Source organism: Schistocerca gregaria, chromosome 2 (genome assembly GCF_023897955.1).
Source record: "Schistocerca gregaria isolate iqSchGreg1 chromosome 2, iqSchGreg1.2, whole genome shotgun sequence".
Lineage (NCBI taxonomy): Eukaryota > Metazoa > Arthropoda > Insecta > Orthoptera > Acrididae > Schistocerca > Schistocerca gregaria.
The window spans coordinates 466169692-466196768 of record NC_064921.1 but is presented as its reverse complement, the minus strand read 5'-3'; the positions used below and the strand labels follow the sequence as shown (position 1 = coordinate 466196768).

The following is a 27077-nucleotide window of genomic DNA, read 5'->3' as shown; positions in this document are numbered from 1 at the left end:
CTTTGCCTTTAAATATGTCTGCTTGTGTGTGTGTATGTGCGGATGGATATATGTGTGTGTGTGTGTGTGTGTGTGTGTGTGTGTGTGTGTGTGTGTGTGTGTGTGTGTGTGTGTGTGTGTGTGTGTGTGTGGGCGCGCGTGCGCGCGCGAGTGTACACCTGTCCTTTTTTTTCCCCTAAGGGAAGTCTTTCCGCTCCCGGGATTGAATTGACTCCTTACCCTCTCCCTTAAAACCCACATCCTTTCGTCTTTCCCTCTCCTTCCTGAAGAAGCAACCATCGGTTGCGAAAGCTAGTAATTCTGTGTGTGTGTTTGTGTGTTTTGTTCATTGTGCCTGTCTGCCGGCGCTTTCCCGCTTGGTAAGTCTTGGAATCTTTGTTTTTAATATAAAATACTTATTTACGTATTTGCACTTGACAACGAGACAAAATTTTCGAAACGCGTCATGCTGAGCATGAAAAAATATGTAACTAGTGCAGTATTTCATTATTTAAATAATGAATGAGGGCTGCAGACTTTCAACAACATCAATTATGACATATGAAATTGAATCAAATGTTCCTGCTTCCCAGACAGTTATCAGTTCCAGTTACATCAGCAGTTTTTATTAGATAATAAACCTTCATTAGATAATAAACAAGCCCCTGACAAGTCTTTTGATGCCTGTTATATACCCATATCCTACATAAAGTGCAAGGGGGTATCCTATAAGTAACTTTTACAGCTTAAAACATTATTTACCACATTTTACATTTTCCTGCATTTTACACCATTTTTCTGAAGTCCCTTGAAAAGTGTAAAAACGGGGTTTCACTGTATTTGGTGGCACTCTCTTCTGATGGTGTTTATTTTGAAGTTGTTCACTACATCAGTAAGTCATTTGACATTGTGACTTAAGCAAGTCAAGATTGCACTGAAAGATTTTGTGCTGGTTTTCTAGTGAAGTACTTTGATTTTGCATTTTAGGGGTGATGAATTCATTTTTGTTTTTGGAGCTACAAGTGCCATGTTTATCTTATTGTTAGAGATTTAGTATTATTTTTCTTTTTTTGTGTCTCATTTATATGACATGGAAATGTACAAGTATGTCATTGATTATTGCAATGGGCAGAGATACACATTGTACACTGTAAACGAGTCTGTGGTCATGTTTGTTCCTTTATTTATGAATGTATATCTTGATCACATATATTATACAGAGTTACATTACCGATTTCTGCTTACTGCCATCATCAGATAATGAAAAGTGTTCTGATACAAATATCATAGCTGAATAATCAACAATATTATGAAAGGGATAGATTGCTACTCACCATAAAAATATGTTGAGCCACAAGCAGGCACAATGAAAAGACTGTCACACATTTAGCTTTCAGCCAGAGTCTTCTTCAGAAAAGAAAAGAAAATGCATATTCACACAAGCAAGCACTTGTCACACATGTCTGCTAACTCTGGCTGCTCTGGATTATTTTGATCAGGGGGCAGAATTTAAATCTTACTTTAGATGACAAAAGTATTGATGAAATGAGTAAAGAAGTATCAACTCCTAAAATACTGAATGCTTCTTTTGTAAAAGTTACTCGGCCGGTTTCTTCCAAACCTTACCTTTAAACTGTGTAAAATAAAGAAAGAAAGTACAAATCATTAGTTTCACATTTTCCTAACATACAGGCACAATTCCTGGAAGAACAACAAACACATAATGGGGAAAAAATTATTTATATGTGATGTGTGCTGTTTCAGACAAGTGCGAAAGAATTCTTTGGGACGTGTCTGTAAGAATTGATGCCTTTTGACCCAATAGCCGCTTTGAATTAAGCGCATACGAATTACAAATGCTGGCTGTGCATAGCCATTGATTGAAATCAATGGGGAACGTTGAAAATTTGTGCCAGGCTGAAATTCGAGCCCGTGTCTTCTCCATACTAGACGATGTGCTGACCACTGGGCCAGCAGGATAATACCCAAATTCTCAACTTATCCGTGCTCTACTTATTGGTTGAGAAAAAGTGTTTATGTTGAAGGGACCAAAAGATGGAGAAAAGGTCTTTTAACAAGTCCTTTATGGCTGAACTAGTGAGTGGGGCAAATGGTAAGTCCTGTGTAAGGAACTGATACTTCTGTGGGAATAAGTATTGTGGAGGAAATGTTTATGGCTGTGTTTCAAGTCTGTTTTGATTAGGATTTTGTGTGGTTATGGGAGGGAGCTCTTGAGGCTGTGGTCTAAGAGACAGAGTTTGTCAACTATGAAGAGATGTGGGGGAGATGTAGAGATTCTTGTTGACATTTTCATAGTGCTAGTCTAAGATGGGAGTTGCAAGCTACTCTAGTTAGTGAAGGGCAAGACTTTGTGTTTGAATTGCAGAGCAGGAGAATTCTACAGATGGAGAAGATGTATTGCAAGGAGGTTTGAGCCTGATTTACATAGTTTTGCAGGATTGAGATGGTGAGGACTATGGACTGATGGAATTTGAACTGATACAGGTCTTAGTGGAAGGTGAGTTTGCAGCCAGAGTTGGTCAGGTCATTTGGAGGGATTCCGTAAGCTAGACAACAATGTGGGAACAGTATGTGGGAATGGGTTCTGGCTAGAGATAGGGAAACTTTTCTGTGTTGGCACAGATGGAATGACAAAAGATAAAAAATGGGTAAAACTGCATAACAAAAATGGAAGAAGCCTGATGTAAATACACAGTCACCCTGGAATAGCTCACAGGAAGGATAGACTGGGTGAAGTATGAGACAAAAGAGGTGAATCATGAGGGAGTAGAGCCAGTAGTGAAAGGTGAAAACAAACTAAAAACAATGTGAAAACACAGAAATCAAAGAAAAAGTAAATAAAAAGATGATAGTGGGATGCAATTTGATGGATTAGTATTACTCATGAGAGGGCACAGCAGGTGTAAATGGATTTTGTGAGGTTAGTAAGTGCATTCTGGAATAAAGGAATAGCAAGGGGCAGGGGCATTGGTAAGCTCGAGGTTCAACAAGTTTTTGTGGCACAGGAAGGTATGGAAAACACATGAGAATATGTGCTAGAGTGACAGAGGAAGTGTAATCAATTTGAAGGTCTATGATTGATTACATCAGTGATAAGAACGTGACATGAGATGTCGCACCAACAGTCTGCACAGTCACCTAGTCAAGTGGTGTGCGAGCACAAGATCATCTATACAGTTTGAGTTGTAAGTGAGAGCTTGTGCAGTCTGGAAGGTGAAAGAAAACAGGCAGACACGGAGTAAAGCAATGCTTGAGAGAACAGTAAGAAAGGAAAACAACACTGGGTTCTGGGAGGGAAGAAAAGCCATTATGCAAAATCAAACAATGGATAGTCCAGGATGGAATATGAGTAATATGAAAAGGATGGACTGCTACTCTCCTCCTCCCCCCCCCCCCCCCCCCCCCCCCACACACACACACAAAAAAGGGAGTAATTACAGTTTCTCTGGCTCCAGGGAAAGAAAATGGTATAGAGGAAGAGAAATGTCAACATTAAAATGGATTCTGTCTTTCGGTATAACATAAATGGAATTTATATTAGGAACTCAAGGGGTACATCTAAGTAACCTGTCAGCCAGTTGCAGAAGCGTTGAAAAATTTTCCAGAAAAGTCTCTTCAGTGTGAAGAGGGCTAAAAATGGAGTGATTGTATTTCACCTGTGATGGAAACCACTCCTCACTTCCTCCACTCAACATTTCACATGCAGCTACTATAACTATGTACATCCCACACAAGTCAACTTTTATGTTCTTTGTACCTGCCTCCTATTGTTTATTTGAACCTAGTAGCTCTCTGTCACCTTATCATACAGCCTTCCCACCCCATCCTCCTTTTTGCTGACCTTCATGCACATAACATGTTAGGCTCTACTGCCAACTGTCTCTGGAGTTGGATTGTTGGGAGCTACATCTTCCCAAAAACTTTGTCTACTGTAAAAACACCAGAGGACACATTTTAGCACTGCTACATAGCCATTGTCTGCCATTGATCCCTTGATATGTTCTTCTTTTCTCTGTGATGGCTTTGACTCTGCTGACCACTTCCCCAGTTGGATATACGTAGTTGGTTGAGCAGTGCCCAAGAGAGAGACACTGAAATGGATGTCCAGTGAGACTAACTCAAGTCTCTATAGTCAGTAGGCTATGTACGAGTATTCTAGCAGTGCCCAGGAATGTTTGGATTGAATATGATCCACCAAGACACTAATGTGTCCATTATAGTCTTCAGGCTATTCCTGAAGACTCCTTATCACCTTACAGAGTGAAGAGTGCCCACTTTGCAATTAAGGGCAGGACTGTAACTGTATGATGACTCGGTTGGCAAACACCAGACAAAAATCTCACAGCTATTCTGTTATTGTATGTCAAATACAGAGAAATTATAAGGGAGAGCAAGAAGCTGTTGTGGAATGTGTTCTTGAAATCACCAATCATGCCATTACATTTGCAGTAGTACGGACATGGTGCAGTGGTGAAATCTCCAGATCATCCTGGGAGACAGTGTGTGCAGACATGGATGGACCTGTTCTTAGAAGTGACCACCACTCCCACCCAGAATGTAGCCTTCTGCCACCTCATGTATATCACTGAATGGGGAGTTGGGACTTGAGTTCCATGAAAGATTTTTGTAACTAACCACTTGCATATATTAGAACAAGATTTGGTGTTTCCTGTTACATTTGACACTTTACCTGGTCATTATAAGGGAATGCATTGTTCTGCCTTGCCTAGCCCTATTCAGTTGAAGGAGTCAGGACATTTATCAGACTCCTGGTGGCAGAGTATATTAAGCTATGGAACTAAGGAAGGGTCATACCTGTCAAATTGGTTATCAAAGTATTTCAGTCAAGAGTGCCATAGGATAGTGTTGTGTTTCATATGGTTAAGTGAATTAGTGATATCCAGGTTCACAACTTATTAGTACTGCCAATATAGAGTCAGAAGGTGTCATTCCATCATTAGTAACCGGACCAGCTGTAAGTGGCTACGTGTTGTTAGGGTTTACAGTACCACTTAGAGGAATAATATATGCAGACACTTTCACCAGTGGGGCTTATGGAGACATGCCCATATCATTATGCTCTCCTTCCTGTGTAAATCATTTTCCCGCTGCCAATTTGGAAAAGTCTTATCAGATTGATTTGAGCATCTGTAAATTGTCCCCTCCAAGGAAGCAGCATAAGCACCTTTACTAATACCAAAACATCCATCACAAGGAAGCCAGAACAGTATTCCACATTTATGGACAATTCCAATATATTTTGCTCCTCGCCCAGCTTTGTAACAACAACATGTCAGTTTTAGCAATTACCTCAGAGCTGCTTTCCAGGGCTTTGGTAATTAATTTCAGACCAACAAAACAAGGGCAGGTAGACTTTAACTGAAGAGCTTTAGTCCACTTCATTACCAGGTGGTGACTGGTTTGTAATCGGCATCAGCAGCATGATGTCCAGGCTATGACACAAGGAAAAGACAGCCATTGCAGACAGTGGTGGGTGAGAGCTGCAGTAGCCAGCTGTTCTGGGCCAAGCATCTACCAGCTAAGATTCTGAAGGCGCGTGGTGGGATGATGTGCAATGGCAAGAGGCAGTTTACCACATAGCGCTTCAGCCAGTCAGTAGCATCATATTGCCACATTATCTTGTTGCTGCATTTTGATTTGCACATATAATATTTAGCATTGATTTTCGTGTAAGTTTTGACTTGGTGAGAGTACGTACCCAGTACAGCATTTGTTAGGGTGATATAAAGCAAATGTAAAAAGGATTACAGTAAGAAGCAACAACAGTGATAGTTTCTGAGCATATAAATCCTACTAGGGAGACTCACTAGCAGAAACAGTGGGCCGATTTAGAGCTCACCTGTGTTGCTAGTTACCAAAGTTGGCAGTGGCTTGAGAATGTGGTGTGGGGCTGAGATAAAGTATAAACTGGCGATCCTGCAAAGTTTTCTATGTCGCTTGCTGCACAGGATGCATCACCTGGCCACTTTCTTCCATGCATACCACTAGACAATTGCTTTCTTGGTCCCCTACTGTGATATTTTCTGAGGGAAACGCTTTTTCCTGTGACAAGGTGACATGGACGTTCCCTGGAGAGACTCATCATAAGTTTCCAGCAGTTATATTTACTGCTAGTCGAACTGCTAATGTACCTGGTTGGATAACATTTCTGATTGTTTCAATTAATATTATAAATAATATTAATGCAGGTGGTGTTCCTTGGGGTACAAGGTGTGTAAATATATGATTAGTGTGATTGGTTCATCCAAATAGTATAAATCTTAGTCATATAAATGAAACAGTTGTAAATGTTAATGTTGTCTCTTACTGTGTTAGTGCATCATTTATGTAGCAACAATGTTTTGAAACTTGTAGTTGATAATATAAGTACAAGTGGAAACACTTCTTTTGTTGAATATATTTTTGAGTCTTTATGTAAATGTCTTTTGGATTCTTACAAATGTGCTCTAAACTATTATCGTGATATGTTGTAAAAAGTTGCCTGAGTGAGCAGCTTTCGTGGTAATTTCTTTGCTGTTATAGGTAAAATAATTGTTAGAAATGACTTGTATCAAGATAAATGTAATGTAATCTGAACCTTTCCAGTGAACAACAGGACATAAGACCGGGCTTAATACTTAACCACAGTCAGAAAAGATCACATACAATATATAAACAAAAATTGGTGAAAGATGCAGAAAATAAGAAAATATTTCCAAGAAAAAGTGTGCTTGAGGAAGAAAGGAGGGACGAAGGACTAAAAGAAGCAATTTCCAGTGACAATAAGGGGTTTGCGCTTCTGCAGAAAATGGGCTACAAACCAGGATCAGCTATTGGAAAATCAGGTTAGAGTCATGAAGTTTTCCTTGTTACTGTTTCAGACCTTCATACTACAACCCATCCCACATTCAAAAAGTCATGTTTGTGAAAAAATATCTTGTAGCTCACAATTCTTTTTCCCCTGATAATTTTGGAAATGTTTGTTTCCTAAAAGTTTTTGCTGTTAAGCAATACTGATGTGTTGCCACAGGAACAGTTTGTGAATTCACTATTCAACCTCAAGATTTTAGTGCCTCATTTGTTTGTGTGTGTCAGCACAAGTGCCCCCCCCCCCCCCCCCCCCTCCCAGAATGGAAATTGATTGTTGTGATATTAATTTTGTTAAGTATAAACAATGTTGTTCAAACTGTGTCAACAATGATTGAAATAATAAAACACTACACCAGTTATTAAAGCTAATTAAACTGGCAAAGGCAATAAGAAACAAGAAAATGTCCATACTCCTGACAGATATGCCAAGAGAAGGGGAATTTGCAGTATATTTAGATGACCATAGGAACAGAGAATATGCATTCATAAACATTCTTTCTCAGGGATAAATGTTACCATGCTCAGTCTTAAACCTACTCATTTCAGATTTGCTAAAGCTCATAGTATAAGCATTTGCATATACTAGTGATGTGGCTGTAATAACACAGGCAACAACATTTAAAGATCTGTGAAAGATAGTACTAAAGGACTCACAGCCAACACATGTTGCGATAAAAAAAAGCCATCTAATGCTAAATATGTGTAAGGCAGTGGGCTCAGAGGTGCTCCTGATTATCTGGTTTGTGCACAGAAGCCACAAACAAACAATCAGGGGCTAACCTGCCAGTCGTGTTTCAACTCAAGATCTAGAAGTTAAAGTAGATTGCTTACTACCATACAGAGACCATCTCAAACAATCTAGATATTAAAAAACAGAAATATCTTATCATGAGACCTGAAGGGAAGTATTGGGACGGTAATGCTAACACCTTGAATACCTGAGCCTTGGCCTTAGTGTACAGTGTTGGGGAATAAGACTGGTTTTGCAGAAGGAAAAGTACCCATATTTATTGCAGACAATTGATTTGGGTGAAACCTCATATTTGTGCAACTTTATTGGCTCTAGAATATAATAAGCTAGTCTTGATGAAAGGTAAAGAGTAGGACAGAAGCTATTCAAGGAGTATACAGCTTATCACTGTTTGGTGACAGTATGTAAATCAGTGGTTTGCTTCTGGTGGGGGCATGTTTCTATCCTGGTGTACGTGGAAATGCACTGACAATTCCTCTTTTACTGTTTGTGAAGGCAGAGTTCTGTGAGGCTTCTGCCCCATGACTGCATGCAGCCCATTGGATTGCGATAGTCAACAACTGGGATGCCAGCAATTGTGCTTTAAAAATGAAATGATCGTATTGCATTGTTGGCTGGGAAGTCCCATTCAGGTTCGCCCGTCAAGTGCAAGTCTTACTTCAGTCGGTGCCACATTCGGCGACTTACAGCCAATGATGATGAAATGATGATAACATAACACCCAATCCCCGAGCGGAGAAAATCTCCAACCCAGCTGAGAATCGAATCCGGGCCCAGTGCATGGGAGGCAAGCACATTACCACCCAGCTAAGCAGCGGATAGCAGTTGTGCTTTGTTAATACCACATAGATTCACATTCCAGTACTCGCGTCTGACTGTCCTACCCGTCTCACCTATTTAGGTAGTTCTGCACTCGCAACATAGCTCAAATGTGAAACTTCCTGACAGATTAAAACTGTGTGCCGGACCGAGACTCTAGCTTGGGTCCAGCACACAGTTTTAATCTGTCAGGGCGTTTCATATCAGCGCACACTCCGCTGCAGTGTGAAAATCTCATTGTGGATAGCTCTTATATTCCTGCAGTATTAAGTTTGTTCACTGCATCCTTGGTGAAACCTATAAAGTCATGGATCCTGGCTGCTGCTGAAAGTCTGTTGGAAACCTCATTGGTGGAGAATGCTGATGACCGCCACGTATAGTAAGTGCACTAGCAGAAGCTTACTTTCTTCTCTTGTTATGTTCCAGTTAGGCTTGGCTGACTTTCTTATAATGTTGTTATCATAAATGTTGGCACAAAATATGCACTGTAGCTGTCTGCCATCTGAACAGCCTTTTCCAGACGACAACACCTGATTGCTGCCTTTTTTTGACTTACTTAAAGAATACGACACGACTTGATGACATCATATCCTTGCCACATTGTATGAGTAGGGTCTCTGGGGGACCACTCCCAATTTTTATCCAAAACTTCCTGTCACTCCGTACTTTGCGTGTCCAAGTTGGTGACTCCCATAGTTCCATTCATATCCAGGAGAATGGAGTCCCGCAGGGCTCCGTATTGAGTGTCTCTCTATCTTTAGTGGCCATTAACAGTGTAACAGCAGCTGTCAGGCCCTCCATAGCACTTTCTCTGTATGCAGACGATTTCTGCATTTCGTACTGCTGCTCCAGTATTGTTGTTGCAGAGCAGCACCTTCAGGAAGCCATCCACAAGGCGCAGTCATGGGCTGTAGTGCATGGCTTCCAGTTTTCAGCTGCAAAGTTGTGTGTCGTGCACTTCTGTCGGTGTTGTACTGTTCATCCGGAACCCACACTTTATCTTAATGATGAACCAATCACTGTAGTGGAGACATATCAATTCCTAGGACTGGTTTTTGATGCTATATTGATTTGGCTCCCAAATCGTCATCAGCTTAAGCAGAAGTGCTGGCAGCACCTCAATGCCCTCTGTTGCTTGAGCAACACCAATTGGGGTGCAGATCGCTGTACACTACTGCAGCTCTACAGAGCCCTTGTCCAATCCCGAATTGATTATGGGAGTGTGGTTTATGGTTTGGCAGCACCTTCAGCATTGCATTTACTTGACCCTGTGCACCACTGTGGGGTTCTATTAGCAACAGGGGCTTTTAAGACGAGTCGGGTGAACAGCATACGGGTGGAGTCTGGTGTCCCTCCACTGCAGATCAGATGTGCGTAACTGCTCGCCAGTTACGCAGCACACATTCATAGTTCCCCCTGAGCATCCAAATTACCCTCTCCTTTTCCTGCCTGCGACAGTCCATCTCCCTCATCAGCAGCCCATATCGGGGCTAACGATTGTGGTTCGCGTGCGGTCCCTTCTCTCTGGACTGGAGTCCTTCTCTTTACCACCTCTACTTGCGGTCCATTCATGTAGACCTCCATGGTGTACGCCTCGGCCACAGCTTTGTCTGGACCTTTAGCATGGCCCTCAGGCCTCCATTAACCCTGCCACTTTCCACTGTCACTTCCTCTCGATTCTTGACGTGTTCCAGGGCTCTGAAGTGGTTTACTCCGACGGCTCAATGGCTGATGGTCATGTAGGCTTCGCATATGTTCGTGGAGTACATGTTGAGCAGCACTCCTTGCCAGTTGGCTTCAATGTTCTCACTGCAGAACTGGCGGCCATATCTCCTGCTCTTTACATCTGCTCATGCCCTGGTGAGTCATTTCTCCTGTGTACTGACTCATTGAGCAGCCTGTGTGCTATCGACCAGTGCTACCCTCGCCACCCTCTGGTAGCATCCATGCCGACAGGCTGGTCAAATGGGTGACGCGGAAACAGCTTCTGGAGATAGGCATCTCCGAAGCTGACCTGTGTTCTGTCTTAGGCCACAGGGTTTTCCGGCTTTGGGAAATGGAATGGCATAACAGCACACACAACAAAGTGTGTGTCATTGAGGAGGCTATGAATGTGTGGAAGTCTTCCATGCAGGCCTCTTGCAGGCAATCAGTTGTCCTTTGCCGACTCCGCATTGGCCATACGTGGCCAACGCATGGTTTCCTACTCCATTGCAATAACCCACCTCAGTGTCGCTGTGGCTCCCAAATGACAGTTGTCCACCTCTTGCTGGACTGTCCACTTTTAGCCGCTCTGCAGCAGACTTTTAACGTTCCCAGTACCCTGCCTTCGGTGTTGGGCAACAATGGCTCCGCAGCAGCTTTAGTTTTACGTTTTATCTGTGAGAGTGGGTTTTATACTTCTATGTAGGTTTTAGAGCATATCCTTAGTCCCTCCATGTCCTCCACTGTAGTACTTTTAGGGTGGAGGTTTTAATATGTTGCAGAGTGACTAGTATTCCCTTTTTATTCTCGTGGTTGGCCAGCCACTGTATTCTGCTTTCATGTTTTACTCTCTTCTGTTTCTAGCATGTCTCTGTTGTTTTCTTGTCCTCTTTTGTTTCTTTTGGTGTTCGTTGCCTTCCCTTCGTTCTTGTGGCTTTTCCTTTCTTTCCGTTTTGTGTTATGTGTTTTGTCCATTTTATTCTCACCCTTGTGGCATTGTTTTATTAGGAACAAGGGACGGATGACCTCGTAGTTTGGTCCCATCTCCCACCTTTAAACCAACCAACCAACCAACCTGTACTTTGGCCAACATCAGTTTTTTTGCTGATGCAACTCATCTGCTGCTTTTAGTGTCCAATTTTCTAATGTAATTCTATCAGCACCACCTGATGCAATACAGTGTTCTTCCATTAGAGTTGTTTTACTTTTTTGCTGTTCTTCTTATAATTTATTTTTAAGACTATCCATTCCGTTGAGCTATCCTTCCAGATCCTTTGTTGTCTCTGACAAAATCCAATGTCGTTAGCACAGACCGAAGTTTTATTTCTTTTCCGTGAACTTAAATTTCCTATCCAAATTTATCTTTGGTTTCCTCTAATACATGCACAATACAGAGGTTGAATTATGTTGGAAATCGCTACAACCCAGTCCTTCTCACTTCTCAGCTGCTGCTTGTCTTCCACGTCCTTTGATTATTATAGTTGAAGTTGGTTTTGTACAAGTTGCAGATAACCTTTCACCCGATATATTCCAACTCAGCTACCTTTAGAATTCCAAAGAGCGCATTCTAGTCATAATTGTGAAAACATGTTTCTAAATTTACAAATGTTATGAACATAGGCTTAGATTTCTTCAGTCAGGTTGTAGGATCAGTATTGCCTCTCGTGTTTCTGCATTCTTCTAGAACTCAAACTGATCTGTCACAAAGTGTGTTTCCAACAGTTTCTCCATTCTTCTGTATATAATTCCCGTCAGTATCTCGCAGCCATGAGATACTATATAATTAAGGACATAATGTATATAGGCTACCATAACCATTCACAATTTAATGAAAGACATTGTATTGGTATTAAAGTTACCTAGATGGTGTTTGTTTTTGTTGACATGATTCATTAAACTAATGGCCCAATAATATTTGTACTTGACAGCATCTGCTTTACTTTAAATATATTTTTCCTGAGGTCTGAGGATACTATTTCACCTATCTCATATACCTCGCATACCAAGTAAACTAGTTTCATCATTACTGGCTGTCCCAAATATCTCAATAAGTCTGAGATAGTGTGATAAGGTACCTTCTTTTAAGTCTTTCAATGCTATGTAAAATTCTTCTTCCAGTACTATACTACACCTCTACTTTCTCTTCTCTTTCTATAATATTTTCTTTAAGTTTTTTTCCTTTTTATAATCTTTCTAAATATTCCTTCCACTTTTCATCCTTTACTTTTCGTATTTTGTGCTGTCTTGTCATCTGTGTTCTTGATATTCATACAGCTGCTTCACTTTTCTCCATATAGTTCATTAATTTTTCTACAGGTGGCATCTACCTTTCCCATAATCATGCATGCTTCCCCAGATTTGCATTTCTGTTCCAGGCGTTCTTACTAAGCCATTCTTTACTTTTAGCGATGTCATTTTTTTTTAAATTTTGTACTGCCATTTGGCTGCTATATTTGCTGCATTTTCATATGGTCTCCTACCATTGATTAAATTAAGTATCTTGTGTGTTATCCAAGAATTTCTACCAGGCTTTGTCTTTTTGCCCATGTAATCTTTTACTTCTACAGTTTTTTATCTATCGAAACAATGTGTTCACCTTTTATTGTAGTCCTTTTCTACTTTTCTTTCATTCAGTGCCAATACTCCCTTTGAAACTCTCAACAACCATTAGTTCTATCACTTTATTCAATTTCCAACTTATTAGTTTCTTAACTTCCTGCAGTTTGTTCAGTTTAAGCTGCAGTTCACAACCAGTAAATTATGGTCAGTCCACATCTGCCCTTGGAAACGCTTTGAAGTTCAAAAACGGGTTTCAAATTTTTTATCTTACCTTTATACAACCTATCTGAAACTCTCCAGTGTCTCCATGTCTCTTCCACATATGCATCTTTCGTTCATGCTTCTTAAACTGAATGTTAACAATGACTCAATTATCCTCTGTTCAAAATTGTACCAGGGGGATCTCCCTTCCCTTCCATTCCTTTCCACCAGTCCATATTTGATGAAATGTAGTCTCCCATCACCACCTGTTCCTTGTTAAACGACTGGAAAATTTGTCATGATGAAATTTTTCAGAAAATTTGTAGGGAGATTGTGTGTGGGCATTTGCTATGTGGTAGTCACTTACATTGTTTCTGTAGTCTGGATAAAATGGGTGTAGGCTCCTAGCTCCATTCAATGAGGAACACTAGCTTGCCACACTTGAGAATCTTTTTGTACATTTCTATTTTGAAGAAGTTAACCTTTCATGAAAATGCTGTACATACATCTACAAGGTTACAGCTAGAATTGAAACTGGGTAGGAGGTTGTACAGATCCCTTAGGTAATTTCTGTAAAAATGTCAACAAAATGAATTATGGTCATGCTGGTAGCTCTAGTTCCCCTACTAAGACTACAAATAATGACAATAATAATAATAATAATAATAATAATAATAATAATAATAATAGTGATAGTAATAATATGGTGGTGAAGGTGACGACGATGATAGTAATGCATTTGAGTATAAAAGTGAGAAGGTATGACATAGCTCTCAGAGAGGAATTCAGATAAACTGCCCCAGCTAGGGATTTAGGAAAAGGAGGGTACTTAGTTCTGACAGAGCAATGGGTGCAGTCAAAAACAAGAACAACCTTATAGTTCTTATGTGATTCAGTTATCCAGTATTGTGAAGGAGATATTCCAAAGTCAGGTTCCAGCCACTAGATATACTTTGGAGTAGACACTTGTGTGAATACCTTGGTCATTTTAGGAACATAGAGCCTTACTGAGGAATGACTGACTGTGTTCAAGGGTCAGAATCAACAATTCCCTCAGGAAGGATATAGACCCAAAAATAAAAACCGAGGATCGAATATCTGCTTAATGCTGGCTCAATCTGTTGTGGTTTGTAAACACTTCATTAACAACTCAATTTTTTTTCCATTCATTTTCTGTATGGTTTCCCTCTTATAATAAGTTTTAAAGCATGTGAGCACCTTGACCTGAAAGATAATTAATTGTAGAATTCACTCTATGATTTTAGTGTTCCCATAATAAATATTATGATAAGGTTAGATTGCTACTCACAGCGTGTGTGTGTGTGTGTGTGTGTGTGTGTGTGTGTGTGTGTGTGTGTGTGTTTATTTTAGAAGAAGGGCTTTTGGCCGAAAGTTCAAATGTATAGGAGTCTTTTTGTTGTGCTTATTAGCAACTCAGCATCTCTTCTATATGATAAGTAGCAATCTATCCTTTTCATAATACTGTCATTATTCCATCCTGCATTTTCCATTGTTTCATTCCCATAAACATTATTTCATATTGTGCAAAGTGAATATGTGAATATGTGAAAAGGCAAGCAACTCAATGTTTATTTGTGGTCTAGAAGATTTAAACTAAAATACCAACTCAAAATTTGTAATTCTGTTTAGAAATTCAGAAGTTTTGTAAATACTTCACAACTGTCTCTTGAAAGAATGTGTGAATTTCTGACTGTCTAGCAAAAGTTAAAAAATCCTGAGACTACACTGTACTGATAACTGATGTGTCTTTTTAGATACAACATACAGTTTTATAGTTTTGTTTTTCTAATCTCAAGTTTTACAATGTACCATAATTCCCAATATATATTTCATTATTAGAAATGTGTTTAATTTAAAGCAAAGAATATTGTCTTACCTAGGTTCAGGAATTGTGGAGCCCGTACCAATAGCTGTGAAGACAAATAGAGGAGGTCTTGGGAGGGAAGCAGCATTGAAAGAAATTAAAGAACAAAAACTGGCAATTAAGGCAAGATTATTAAAACACAGGAATCAATTAAATGATATAGAAAGTTACAGAAGTCAGATGACAAGAAAAATGGAAGAACGTCAGAATGAAGCTGATCTAAGGAAAAGTCAGAGAATTTGTGAGCAGCTTGACAAAAGAAAGGTTTGGTATTTTAATCTAGTTGTTCTGTTTATAGAAGACCATTTGTTCTTTTCCTGTGGTCCATTGCAATAATTCATTCTCACATTTAATATTTTTATGTATAAAATATTACGAAATGTTGCAGTCACTCTATGTACAACCTTGTGTTTTGTTAACCACATATCTGTGAGCAAGTGGAAGGGTTATGTGTGTAATCTGGACGTGATAAAAGGTCTAAATATTGTCATTGTTGACCAAAATTAATTACCAAATTAATAAACTTTTATAGTCCCTGATTGGGTATATAATAAAATAAATAAAAGTAACCATTCACTGTATAGTTGAGAATATGTTAAATGGCCTACAGGTACATAAACAAGTTGACATTTCGAGAATTGCTACGATTGTCTCCTGTAAGTGACACAGAAAAAAAAAAAAGTTTGATCTATTTGCTACTTCAGTGCCAACGATTCAGTGGGGGAAAAAATCTGACATGTGGCACCTCATAATGAACAAAAAAGGGTAGTTTCTAGTCATTTGTTAATAAATTTAGTTGCAAATCCCTTTCCCATCATATGTGTAAGTTTAAGTCCTCAGCGGACACCAGAATCCCCACTTCATCCACTTGATCTTGGGGACCTTCTTTTTGGATTTCTCTCTCTGTTCTTTGGGTTTCACTGGCAGGGAGGACTTCACTGGTCCAGTCTCCGGGACTGATTATGAGCATGAAACCCTACAACCAGCTGATTCTGGGCTCTTCAGCCACTGATGGGTGTCATCTTTCCCATTAGGAGAAACCTGGGAAGGTAGTGACCCTTCCTAGCGAGAGCAGCTGAAGAAGTAGTACGCTTCTCTGGCTTAGAAGTGGGGACAGATGTCCCTGATGGTTGAGGGGTGTTGCTTCTGAAATAGGTGGTGCAGGAGCAGCAGGGAGGGAAGTGCCCCCCACCATCAAGGGGGCAGGTTTTGTCTTCTGACTCTGAGAGGTGACTAGGGTTGGCAGAGCTGATGGGGCTAGAACTGTTGTAGCTGCGGTGTAAGACGATGTCGTGCATACAATATGTAGGCATTCAAATTTCTTCTTAGCCTCAGTGTAGGTCAGTCGGCCCAGGGTCTTGTAGTCCATGATTTTCCTTTAATTTCTGGAGAATACTGCAGTCTGGCGAGCAAGGCGAATGGTTCTCTCCACAGCTGACACAGATGGGAGGCGGGGCACATGGAGTATTGGGATATGGTGGGCATCAGCGATCTCGACATGTGACGCTGGAAGTGCAGCAGGAAGACATATGGCCGAACTTCCTACATTTAAAGCACCGCATTGAGGGAGAGCTATAGGGAGCAGGGGTTGTGTAAGGATGAGCGAGTATATTGTGTAGGTTCGGTGGACGGCGGAATACCATGGTAGGAGGGGTGGGAAGGATAGTGGGCAGGAAATTTCTCATTTCAGGGCACAACGAAAGATAATCGAAACCCTGGCAGAGAATTTAATTCAATTGCTCCAGTCCCAGATGGTACTGAGTTACGAGGGGAACGCTTCTCTGTGGCCGGACTGTGGGACTTTGGGAGGTTGTGGGAGACTGGAAAGATAAGGCACTGGAGATTTGTTTTTGTAGAAGGATGGGAGGATAATTATGGTCAGTGAAGGCTTCAGTGAGCCCCTCGGTATATTTTGAGAGGGACTGCTCGTCACTGCAGATGCGATGACCACAGGTGGCTAGGCTGTACGGAAGGGACTTCTTGGTATGGAATGGGTGGCAGCTGTCGAAGTGGAGGTGTTGCTGGTGCTTAGTAGGTTTGATATGGACGGAGTTACTGATGTAGCCATCTCTGTGGTGAAGGACATCTAGGAAGCTGGCTTGTTGGGTTGAGTAGTACCAGGTGAAGCAATTGTTACATTCCATCCTGGATTTTCCATTGTTTGATTATTGCTTTTTCATCATACTATGCTGAAGACTCATTGCCCTAGGAGTCATTTGAAACAATGTCATTGTTTTCAATGAATTTTTCTCGGATGCCTTCCTTCAAAAAGTCATTTTCTTCCAGAATTTCAGTATGGCATACACACTTAATCCACTCTTGCACTGTGACATCATCAGCTGCTTCCTGAAGTAAATTCAGATCTTTTGTTCTGACTGTGCAGTTTGTGGATGTGAACTTTCCTTTCACTGTGGTCCATAGATCTTTTGTTGTTGTTGTTGTTGTTGTTGTTATTGTTTTCAGTCCAAGGACTGGTTTCATGACAGCTGTCCACTCTACTCTATCCTGTGCAAGCCTTTTCATCTCCAGATAACTACTGCAGCCTACATCCTTGTGTATTTCCTTGACGTATTCCTTTATTGCTCTCTCCCCCCCACAATTTTCCCCCTCACTCTTCGTTCCAGTACTAAAACCCCTTGTGTTGTTGTCTTCAGTCCTGAGACTGGTTTGATGCAGCTCTCCATGCTACTCTATCCTGTGCAAGCTGCTTCATCTCCCAGTACCTACTGCAACCTACATCCTTCTGAATCTGCTTAGTGTACTCATCTCTCGGTCTCCCTCTACGATTTTTACCCTCCACGCTGCCCTCCAATGCTAAATTTGTGATCCCTTGATGCCTAAAAACATGTCCTACCAACCGATCCCTTCTTCTAGTCAAGTTGTGCCACAAACTTCTCTTCTCCCCAATCCTATTCAATACCTCCTCATTAGTTACGTGATCTATCCACCTTATCTTCAGTATTCTTCTGTAGCACCACATTTCGAAAGCTTCTATTCTCTTCTTGTCCAAACTAGTTATCGTCCATGTTTCACTTCCATATGTGGCTACACTCCAAACAAATACTTTCAGAAACGACTTCCTGATACATAAATCTATATTCGATGTTAACAAATTTCTCTTCTTCAGAAACGCTTTCCTTGCCATTGCCAGTCTACATTTTATATCCTCTCTACTTCGACCATCATCAGTTATTTTACTTCCTAAATAGCAAAACTCCTTTACTACTTTAAGTGTCTCATTTCCTAATCTAATTCCCTCAGCATCACCCGATTTAATTTGACTACATTCCATTATCCTCGTTTTGCTTTTGTCGATGTTCATCTTATACCCTCCTTTCAAGACACTGTCCATTCCGTTCAACTGCTCTTCCAAGTCCTTTGCTGTCTCTGACAGAATTACAATGTCATCGGCGAACCTCAAAGTTTTTACTTCGTCTCCATGAATTTTAATACCTACTCCAAATTTTTCTTTTGTTTCCTTTACTGCTTGCTCAATATACAGATTGAATAACATCGGGGAGAGGCTACAACCCTGTCTCACTCCTTTCCCAACCACTGCTTCCCTTTCATGCCCCTCGACTCTTATTACTGCCATCTGGTTTCTGTACAAATTATAAATAGCCTTTCGCTCCCTGTATTTTACCCCTGCCACCTTTAGAATTTGAAAAAGAGTATTCCAGTCAACATTGTCAAAAGCTTTCTCTCAGTCTACAAATGCTAGAAACGTAGGTTTGCCTTTTCTTAATCTTTCTTCTAAGATAAGTCGTAAGGTCAGTATTGCCTCACGTGTTCCAACATTTCGACGGAATCCAAACTGATCCTCCCCGAGGTCTGCATCTACCAGTTTTTCCATTCGTCTGTAAAGAATTCGCGTTAGTATTTTGCAGCTGTGGCTTATTAAACTGATAGTTCGGTAATTTTCACATCTGTCAGCACCTGCTTTCTTTGGGATTGGAATTATTATATTCTTCTTGAAGTCTGAGGGTATTTCGCCTGTCTCATACATCTTGCTCACCAGCTGGTAGAGTTTTGTCATGACTGGCTCTCCCAAGGCCGTCAGTAGTTCTAATGGAATGTTGTCTACTCCGGGGGCCTTGTTTCGACTCAGGGCTTTCAGTGCTCTGTCAAACTCTTCACGCAGTATCGTATCTCCCATTTCGTCTTCATCTACATCCTCTTCTATTTCCATAATATTGTCCTCAAGTACATCGCCCTTGTATAAGCCTTCTATATACTCCTTCCACCTTTCTGCCTTCCCTTCTTTGCTTAGAACTGGGCTGCCATCTGAGCTCTTGATATTCATACACGTGGTTCTCTTCTCTCCAAAGGTCTCTCTAATTTTCTTGTAGGCAGTATCTATCTTACCCCTAGTGAGATAAGCTTCTACATCCTTACATTTGTCCTCTAGCCATCCCTGTTTAGCCATTTTGCACTTCCTGTCGATCTCATTTTTGAGACGTTTGTATTCCTTTTTGCCTGCTTCATTTACTGCATTTTTATATTTTCTTCTTTCATCAATTAAATTCAATATTTCTTCTGTTACCCAAGGATTTCTAGCAGCCCTCGTCTTTTTACCTACTTTATCCTCTGCTGCCTTCACTACTACATCCCTCAGAGCTACCCATTTTTCTTCTACTGTATTTCTTTCCCCTATTCCTGTCAATTGTTCCCTTATGCTCTCTCTGAAACTCTGTACAACCTCTGGTTCTTTCAGTTTATCCAGGTCCCATCTCCTTAATTTCTCACATTTTTGCAGTTTCTTCAGTTTTAATCTACAGGTCATAACCAATAGATTGTGGTCAGAGTCCACATCTGCCCCTGGAAATGTCTTACAACTTAAAACCTGGTTCCTAAATCTCTGTCTTACCATTATATAATCTATCTGATACCTTTTAGTATCTCCAGGGTTCTTCCACGTATACAACCTTCTTTCATGATTCTTAAACCAAGTTGTGCTCTGTGCAAAATTCTACTAGGTGGCTTCCTCTTTCATTTCTTAGCCCCAATCCATAGTCACCTACTATGTTTCCTTCTCTCCCTTTTCCCACTACCGAATTCCAGTCACCCATTACTATTAAATTTTCGTCTCCCTTCACTATCTGAATAATTTCTTTTATTTCATCGTACATTTCTTCAATTTCTTCATCATCTGCAGAGCTAGTTGGCATATAAACTTGTACTACTGTAGTAGGTGTGGGCTTCGTATCTATCTTGGCCACAATAATGCATTCGCTATGCTGTTTGTGGTAGCTTACCCGCATTCCTATTTTCCTATTCATTATTAAACCTACTCCTGCATTACCCCTATTTGATTTTGTGTTTATAACCCTGTAGTCACCTGACCAGAAGTCTTGTTCCTCCTGCCACCGAACCTCACTAATTCCCACTATATCTAACTTTAACCTATCCATTTCCCTTTTTAAATTTTCTAACCTACCTGCCCGGTTAAGGGATCTGACATTCCACGCTCCGATCCGTAGAATGCCAGTTTTCTTTCTCCTGATAACGACATCTTCCTGAGTAGTCCCCGCCCGGAGATCCGAATGGGGGACTATTTTACCTCCGGAATATTTTACCCAAGAGGATGCCATCATCATTTAATCATACAGTAAAGCTGCATGTCCTCGGGAAAAATTACGGCTGTAGTTTCCCCTTGCTTTCAGCCGTTCGCAGTACCAGCACAGCAAGGCCGTTTTGGTTAATGTTGCAAGGCCAGATCAGTCAATCATCCAGACTGTTGCCCCTGCAACTACTGAAAAGGCTGCTGCCCCTCTTCAGGAACCACACGTTTGTCTGGCCTCTCAACAGATACCCCTCCGTTGTGGTTGCACCTACGGTACGGCCATCTGTATCGCTGAGGCACGCAAGCCTCCCCACCAACGGCAAGGTCCATGGTTCATGGGGGGGGGGGGGGGGGGGGGGGGTGGGAAACCCTTGAGATCTCATAATATGTCCTATCAACCATTACCTTCTAGTCACTTTGTATCACAAATTTCTTTTCTTCCTGATTCTTTTCAGTACTTCATTAGTTATGCGATCTATTCATCTAATCTTCGGCATTGTTTTGTAGCGTCATATTTTAAAATTTTCTGTTATCTTTTTGTGTAAACTGTTTATCATCCTTGTTTCACTTCCATACATGTCTTCACTCCATACCAACATTTCCAGAAACACCTTCCTGATGTGTAAGTCTATATTCAGTATTAACAAATTTCTCTTTTTCAGAAATGGTTTTCTTGCCATTGCCAGTCTACATTTTATATCCTCTTTACTCCAGCCAGCTTATTTTTCTGCCCAATTAACAGAACTCATGTACTACTTTAAGTCCTTCGTTTCATAATCTGTTTCCCTCAGTGTCACCAGATTTAGTCCGACTATGTTCAATTAATCTTGTATTGCTTTTGTTGATGTTCATCTTATATCTTCATTTCAAGGTGCTGTCCATTTGTTCAACCACTCTGAGTCCTTTGATGTCTCTGACAGAATTACAGTGTCATTGGGAGCTTCAAGGTTTTTATTTCTTCTGCCTGAACTTTAATTCCTATTCTTAATTTTTCTTTGGTTTCCTTTACTGCATACTCAATGTACAGATTGAATAACATCGGTGATAGGCTATAACCCTGTCTATTCCCTTCTCAACCACAGCTTCCCTTCCATGCCCCTTAATTCTTATAACTGTCATTTTGTTTCTGTACAAGTTGTAAATAGTCTTTCACTCCCTGTATTTTATCCCTCCTACCTTCAGGATTTTAAAGAGTATTCCATTGACATTGTCAAAAGCTTTCTCTATATCTACAAATACTATAAACTTAGGTTTGTCTTTGCTTAAACTATCTTGTAAGAGAAGTCGTAGGGCCAGCATTGCCTCGCATGCTACTACATTTCTCTAGAATTCAAACTGATCTTCCTGAAGTTGGCTTCTACCAGTTTTTCCATTCTTCAGTAAGGAATTCGTGTTAGTATTTTGCAGCTTGTTCAACTGATAGTTCAGTAATATTCTTACCTGTTGGCACCTGCTTTTGTTGGAATTGGAATAATTATATTCTTTTTTTAAGTCCGAGCCCTTGATATTCATACAGCTGCTTCTCTTTTCTCCAAAGACGTCTTTAATTTTCCTTTAGGCAGCATCTTTCTTTCTCCTAGTGACCCATGCTTCTCAGTTCTTAAATTTGTCCTCTAGCCATTCCTGCTTCACTATGCTGAACATCCTGTCTATTTCATTTTGTTAGACTTTTGTCTGCTTCATTAATTGTGGTTTTATGTTTCCTACTTTCATCAGTCAGATTAAATATCTCCTGTGTTATCCAAGGATTTCTTCTAAGCCATGTCTTTTTACCTGTTTGATCCTCTGTGGCCTTCAGTGTTTCCTCTCTCAAAGCTACCCATTCATCTTCTACTGTATTTCTTTCTCCTGTTCTTCTCAATTGTTGCCTAATGGTCCCACAGAAACACTCTACATCCTCTGGTTCTTTCAACTTACCCAGATCCCATTTGCTTAATTTCCTACCAATTTGCAATTTATTTTATTTTAATCTACACTTAGTAACCAGGAAACTGTGGTTGAAGTTCATGTCTGCTCCTGGAAAAGTCATACAGTTTAAAATCTGGTTCATAAAACTCTCTTTTAACATCATATAATCAGTCTGAAACATTCCGTTGTCTCCAAGTCTCTTCCACATGTGCAGTCTTTTATCATGATTCTTTAACCATCCTACAATTTTTCGTTCTTCTCTTCCTTCTCTTCCTTGTCCTACTATTGGTTCCAGTCCTCCAGCGCTAGCAAATTTCTCTCCCTTAACTATCTGAATAATTTATTTTATCTCACCCTACATTTCTTCAATCTCTTCGTCATCTGCAGAGTTAGTTGGCATATAAACTTGTACTGTGGTGTCTGTCTGCTTATTGTCTATCTTGGGCACAATAATGTGTTCACTATGCTGTTCATAATAGTTTACCCCCATTCTTATTTTCTTATTCATTATTAATCCTACTCCTGCATTACCCCTATTTGATTTTTTTATTTATAACCCACACAAATGTGTGGTTCCTGAAGAGGGGCAGCTGCCTTTTCAGTAGTTGCAGGGACAACAGTCTGTATGATTGACTGATCTGGTTTTGTAAAACTAACCAAAACGGCCTTGCTGTGCTGGTACTGTGAACGGCTGAAAGTATGGGGAAACTACGGCCATAATTTTTCCCGAGGGCATGGAGCTTTACTGTATGGATAAATGATGACGGCGTCTACTTGGGTAAAATATTCCGGAGGTAAAATAGTCCCCCATTCGAATCTCCGGGTGGGGACTACTCAGGAGGACGTTGTTATCAGGAGAAAGTAAACTGGCGTTCTGCGGATCAGAGCGTGGAATGTCAGATCCCTTAATCAGGCAGGTAGTTTAGAAAATTTAAAAATGGAAATGGGTAGGTTAAAGTTAGATACAGTGGGAATTAGTGAAGTTAGGTGGTAGGAGGAACAAGACTTTTGGTCAGGTGAATACAGGGTTATAAATACAAAATCAAATAGGGGTAATGCAGGAGTAGGTTTAATAATGAATTAAAAAAAAAAAAAAAAAAAATAGGAATACGGGTAAGCAACTACAAACAGCATAGTGAACGCATTATTGTGGCCAAGATAGATACAAAGCCCAAACCTACCACAATAGTACAAGTTTATATGCCAACCAGCTCCGCAGATGATGAAGAAATTGATGAAATAAATGTATGATGAGATAAAAGAAATTATTCAGGTAGTGAAGGGAGACGAAATATAATAGACATGATCGACTGGAACTCGACAGTAGGAAAAGAAAGAGAAGGAAATGTATTAGGTGAATATGGAATGGGAGTAAGGAATGAAAGAAGCAGCCGCCTGGTAGAATTTTGCACAGAGCATAACTTAATCATAGCTAACACTTGGTTCAAGAACCATGAAAGAAGGTTATATACATGGAAGAAGCCTGGAGATACTGGAAGGTATCAGATTGATTATATAATGGTAAGACAGAGATTCAGGAACCAGGTTTTAAATTTTAAGATATTTCCAGGGGCAGATGTGGACACTGACCACAATCTATTGGTTATGAACTGTAGATTAAAACTGAAGAAACTGCAAAAAGGTGGGAATTTGAGGAGATGGGACCTGGATAAACTGACTAAACCAGAGGTTGTACAGAGTTTCAGGGAGAGCATAAGGCAACATTTGACAGGAATGGGGGACAGAAATAGAGTAGAAGAAGAATGGGTAGCTTCGAGGGATGAAACAGTGAAGGCAGCAGAGGATCAAATAGGTAAAAAGACGAGGGCTAGTAGAAACCCTTGGGTAACAGAAGAAATATTAAATGTAATTGATGAAAGGAGAAAATATAAAAATGCAGCAAATGAAGCAGGCAAAAAAGAATACAAACATCTCATAAATGATATCGACAGGAAGTGTAAAATGGCTAAGCAAAGATGGCTAGAGGACAAATGTAATGACGTAGAGGCACATATCACTAGGGGTAAGATAGATACTGCCTACAAGGAAATTACAGATATCTTTGGAGAAAAGAGAACGACTTGCATGTATATCAAGAGCTCAGATGGAAATCCGGTAATAATCAAAGAAGGGAAAGCAGAAAGGTGGAAGGAATGTATAGAGGGTCTACACAATGGCGATGTTCTTGATGACAGTATTATAGAAATCGAACAGAATGTAGATGAAGATGAAATAGAAGATATGATACTGTGTGAAGAGTTTGACAGAGCACTGAAAGACCTAAGTTGAAACAAGGCCCCGGGAGTAGACAACATTCCATTATAACTAATGACAGCCTTGGGAGAGCCAGGCCTAACAAAACTCTACCATCTAGTGGGCAAGATGTATGAGACAGGCGAAATATCCTCAGACTTCAAGAAGAATATAATAATTCCAAATCCCAAAGAAAGCAGGTGTTGACAGATGTGAAAATTACCGAACTATGAGTTTAATAAGCCACGGCTGCAAAATACTAACACGAATTCTTTACAGACGAATGGAAAAGCCGACCTCGGGGAAGATCAGTTTGGATTCTGTAGAAATGTTGGAACATGTGAGGCAAATTTACGTTTCTAGCTTTTGTGGACTTAGAGAAAGCTTTTGACAATATTTAGTGGAATACTCTCTTTCAAATTTGGAAGGTGGCAGGGGTAAAATACATGGAGCGAAAGGCTATTTACAATTTGTACAGAAACCAGATGGTAATAATAAGAGTCGAGGGGCATGAAAGGGAAGCAGTGGTTGGGAAGGGAGTGAGGCGGGGTTGTAGCCTATCCCCAGTGTTGTTCAATCTGTATATTGAGTAAGCAGTAAAGGAAACAAAAGAAAAATTTGGAGGTAGGAATTAAAATCCATGGAGAAAAAATAAAAACTTTAAGGTTCCCTGATGACATTGTAATTCTGTCAGAGTCAGCAAAGGACCTGGAAGAGCAGCTGAATGGAATGGACAGTGTCTTGAAAGGAGGATATAAGGTGAACATCAACCGAAGCAAAGCGAGGATAATGGAATGTAATCAAATTAAATTGGGTGATGCTGCGTGAATTAGATTAGGAAACGAGAGGCTTAAAGTAGTAATTCAGTTTTGCTATTTAGGGAGCAAAATAACTGATGATGGTCGAAGTAGAGAGGTTATAAAATGTATACTGGTAATGGCAAGGAAAGCGTTTCTGAAGAAGAGAAATTTGTTAACATCAAGTATAGATTTAAGTGTCAGGAAGTCATTTCTGAATGTATTTGTATGGAGTGAGCCATGTATGGAAGTGAAACATGGACGATAAATAGTTTGGACAAGAAGAGAATAGAAGCTTTCGAAATGTGGTGCTACAGGAGAATTCTGATGATTAGATGGGTAGATCAGATAACTAATGGGGAGGTATTGAACAGAATTGGAGAGAAGAGAAATTTGTGGCACAACTTGACTAGAAGAAGGGGTCGGTCGGTAGAGCATCAAGGGATCACAAATTTAGTATTGGAGGGCAGCGTGGAGGGTAAAAATCATAGAGGGAGACCAAAAAATGAATACACTAAACAGATTCAGAAGGATGTAGGTTGCTGTAGGTACCGGGAGATGAGGAAGCGTGCACATGATAGAGTAGCATGGAGAGCTGCATTAAACCAATCTCTGGACTGAAGACCACAACAACAACAACAACAACAACAACTCCATATTTGCGTGACCAGAAGTCCTGTTCCTCTTGCCACTGAGCTCCAGTGATACCACACTATCTAACTTAAACTGAGCCATTTCCCTTTTTAAATTTGCTAACCTACCTGTCCAATTAAGGAATCTAACACTCCACATTCCAGTCTCTAGGCTGCCAGTTTTGTTTCTCCTGATGACTACATTCTTTGGAGTAGTCCCCGCCCAGAGATCTGAATGTGGAGCTATTTTACCTCCAAAATATTTTACCGAAGAGGATGCCATGAACGTTTAACCATACAGTAGGGATGCATGGCCTTGGGAAAAATTATGGCTGAAGTTTCCCTGTGCTCTCAGCCATTCACAGTTGCATCACAGCAAGGCCTTTTCAATTGATGTTACAAGGCCTGATCAATCATCCACACTATAGTCCCTGCATCTTTTGAAAAGGCTGCTGGTGCTGTTCAGGAACCTCACATTTGTCTGGTCTCTCAACAGATACCTCACCATTTTGGTTGCACCTAGAGTACAGCTATCTGTATTACTGAGGCATGCAAACCGCCCCACCATTGGCCAGGTCCATGGTTCAGAGGGGAATAGATTTTCTGTCGGGTTGTGTTGGTAGTAGTAAGGGGGCAACCTCATGGTCCACTTTGATGCTAAACTGTCAAGTTCATATTGACTATAAAGGGCTTTGTCATGCCCGAATTCCTCCAACATCCTCGCTTTTGTATTGCAGGATGAAATTCAGATACTTTTCTTTTCCAGCCACTGTGCAATTTCCTACTTCTCTGTATGTGAATTAAAAGTTTTCTCCTTTTTTCTTGAATAATAACTGCCTTTAGCTACCTGACGACTGCACAGCCATCCTCTAAACCATGTAATAAATGTAAAACAATATTTAAATACATCATTATTATTTTCTTCATGATAACCACTGGATTTGCTGTATGTAAATATAAGCTATGCACTTTTGATACAGCCATATTCAGAGAATCCTGCATGACAGACAACAAGGTACTTTCAGCCCTCAATCGCCTTTCGAATCCTGTCAGATGTGCTTGCTGGTACGATTTTGATAGAGCCAGGCCTCTTCAAGATAAAAAATAAGTGATGGTAATTGTCTTTCTAATCATT

The 27077-nt window shown here is 40.4% G+C and overlaps 1 protein-coding gene across 3 annotated transcripts in view; it reads left to right on the top strand.

Annotated features, from left to right (window-relative positions):
* Window positions 1-27077, top strand: part of LOC126326024 (G patch domain-containing protein 11) — a 123262-nt gene that overhangs the window by 19194 nt on the left and 76991 nt on the right. For all 3 annotated transcript variants that reach the window (XR_007560490.1, XR_007560491.1, XM_049995473.1), the window contains exons 2-3: window positions 6607-6845; window positions 14806-15053. Coding sequence is in view for 1 of the 3 variants with exons in the window: in XM_049995473.1 (XP_049851430.1) it covers window positions 6607-6845; window positions 14806-15053 (487 nt within the window). In the remaining 2 variants the exon portion in view is untranslated. The remainder of the gene's footprint in view (window positions 1-6606; window positions 6846-14805; window positions 15054-27077) is intronic.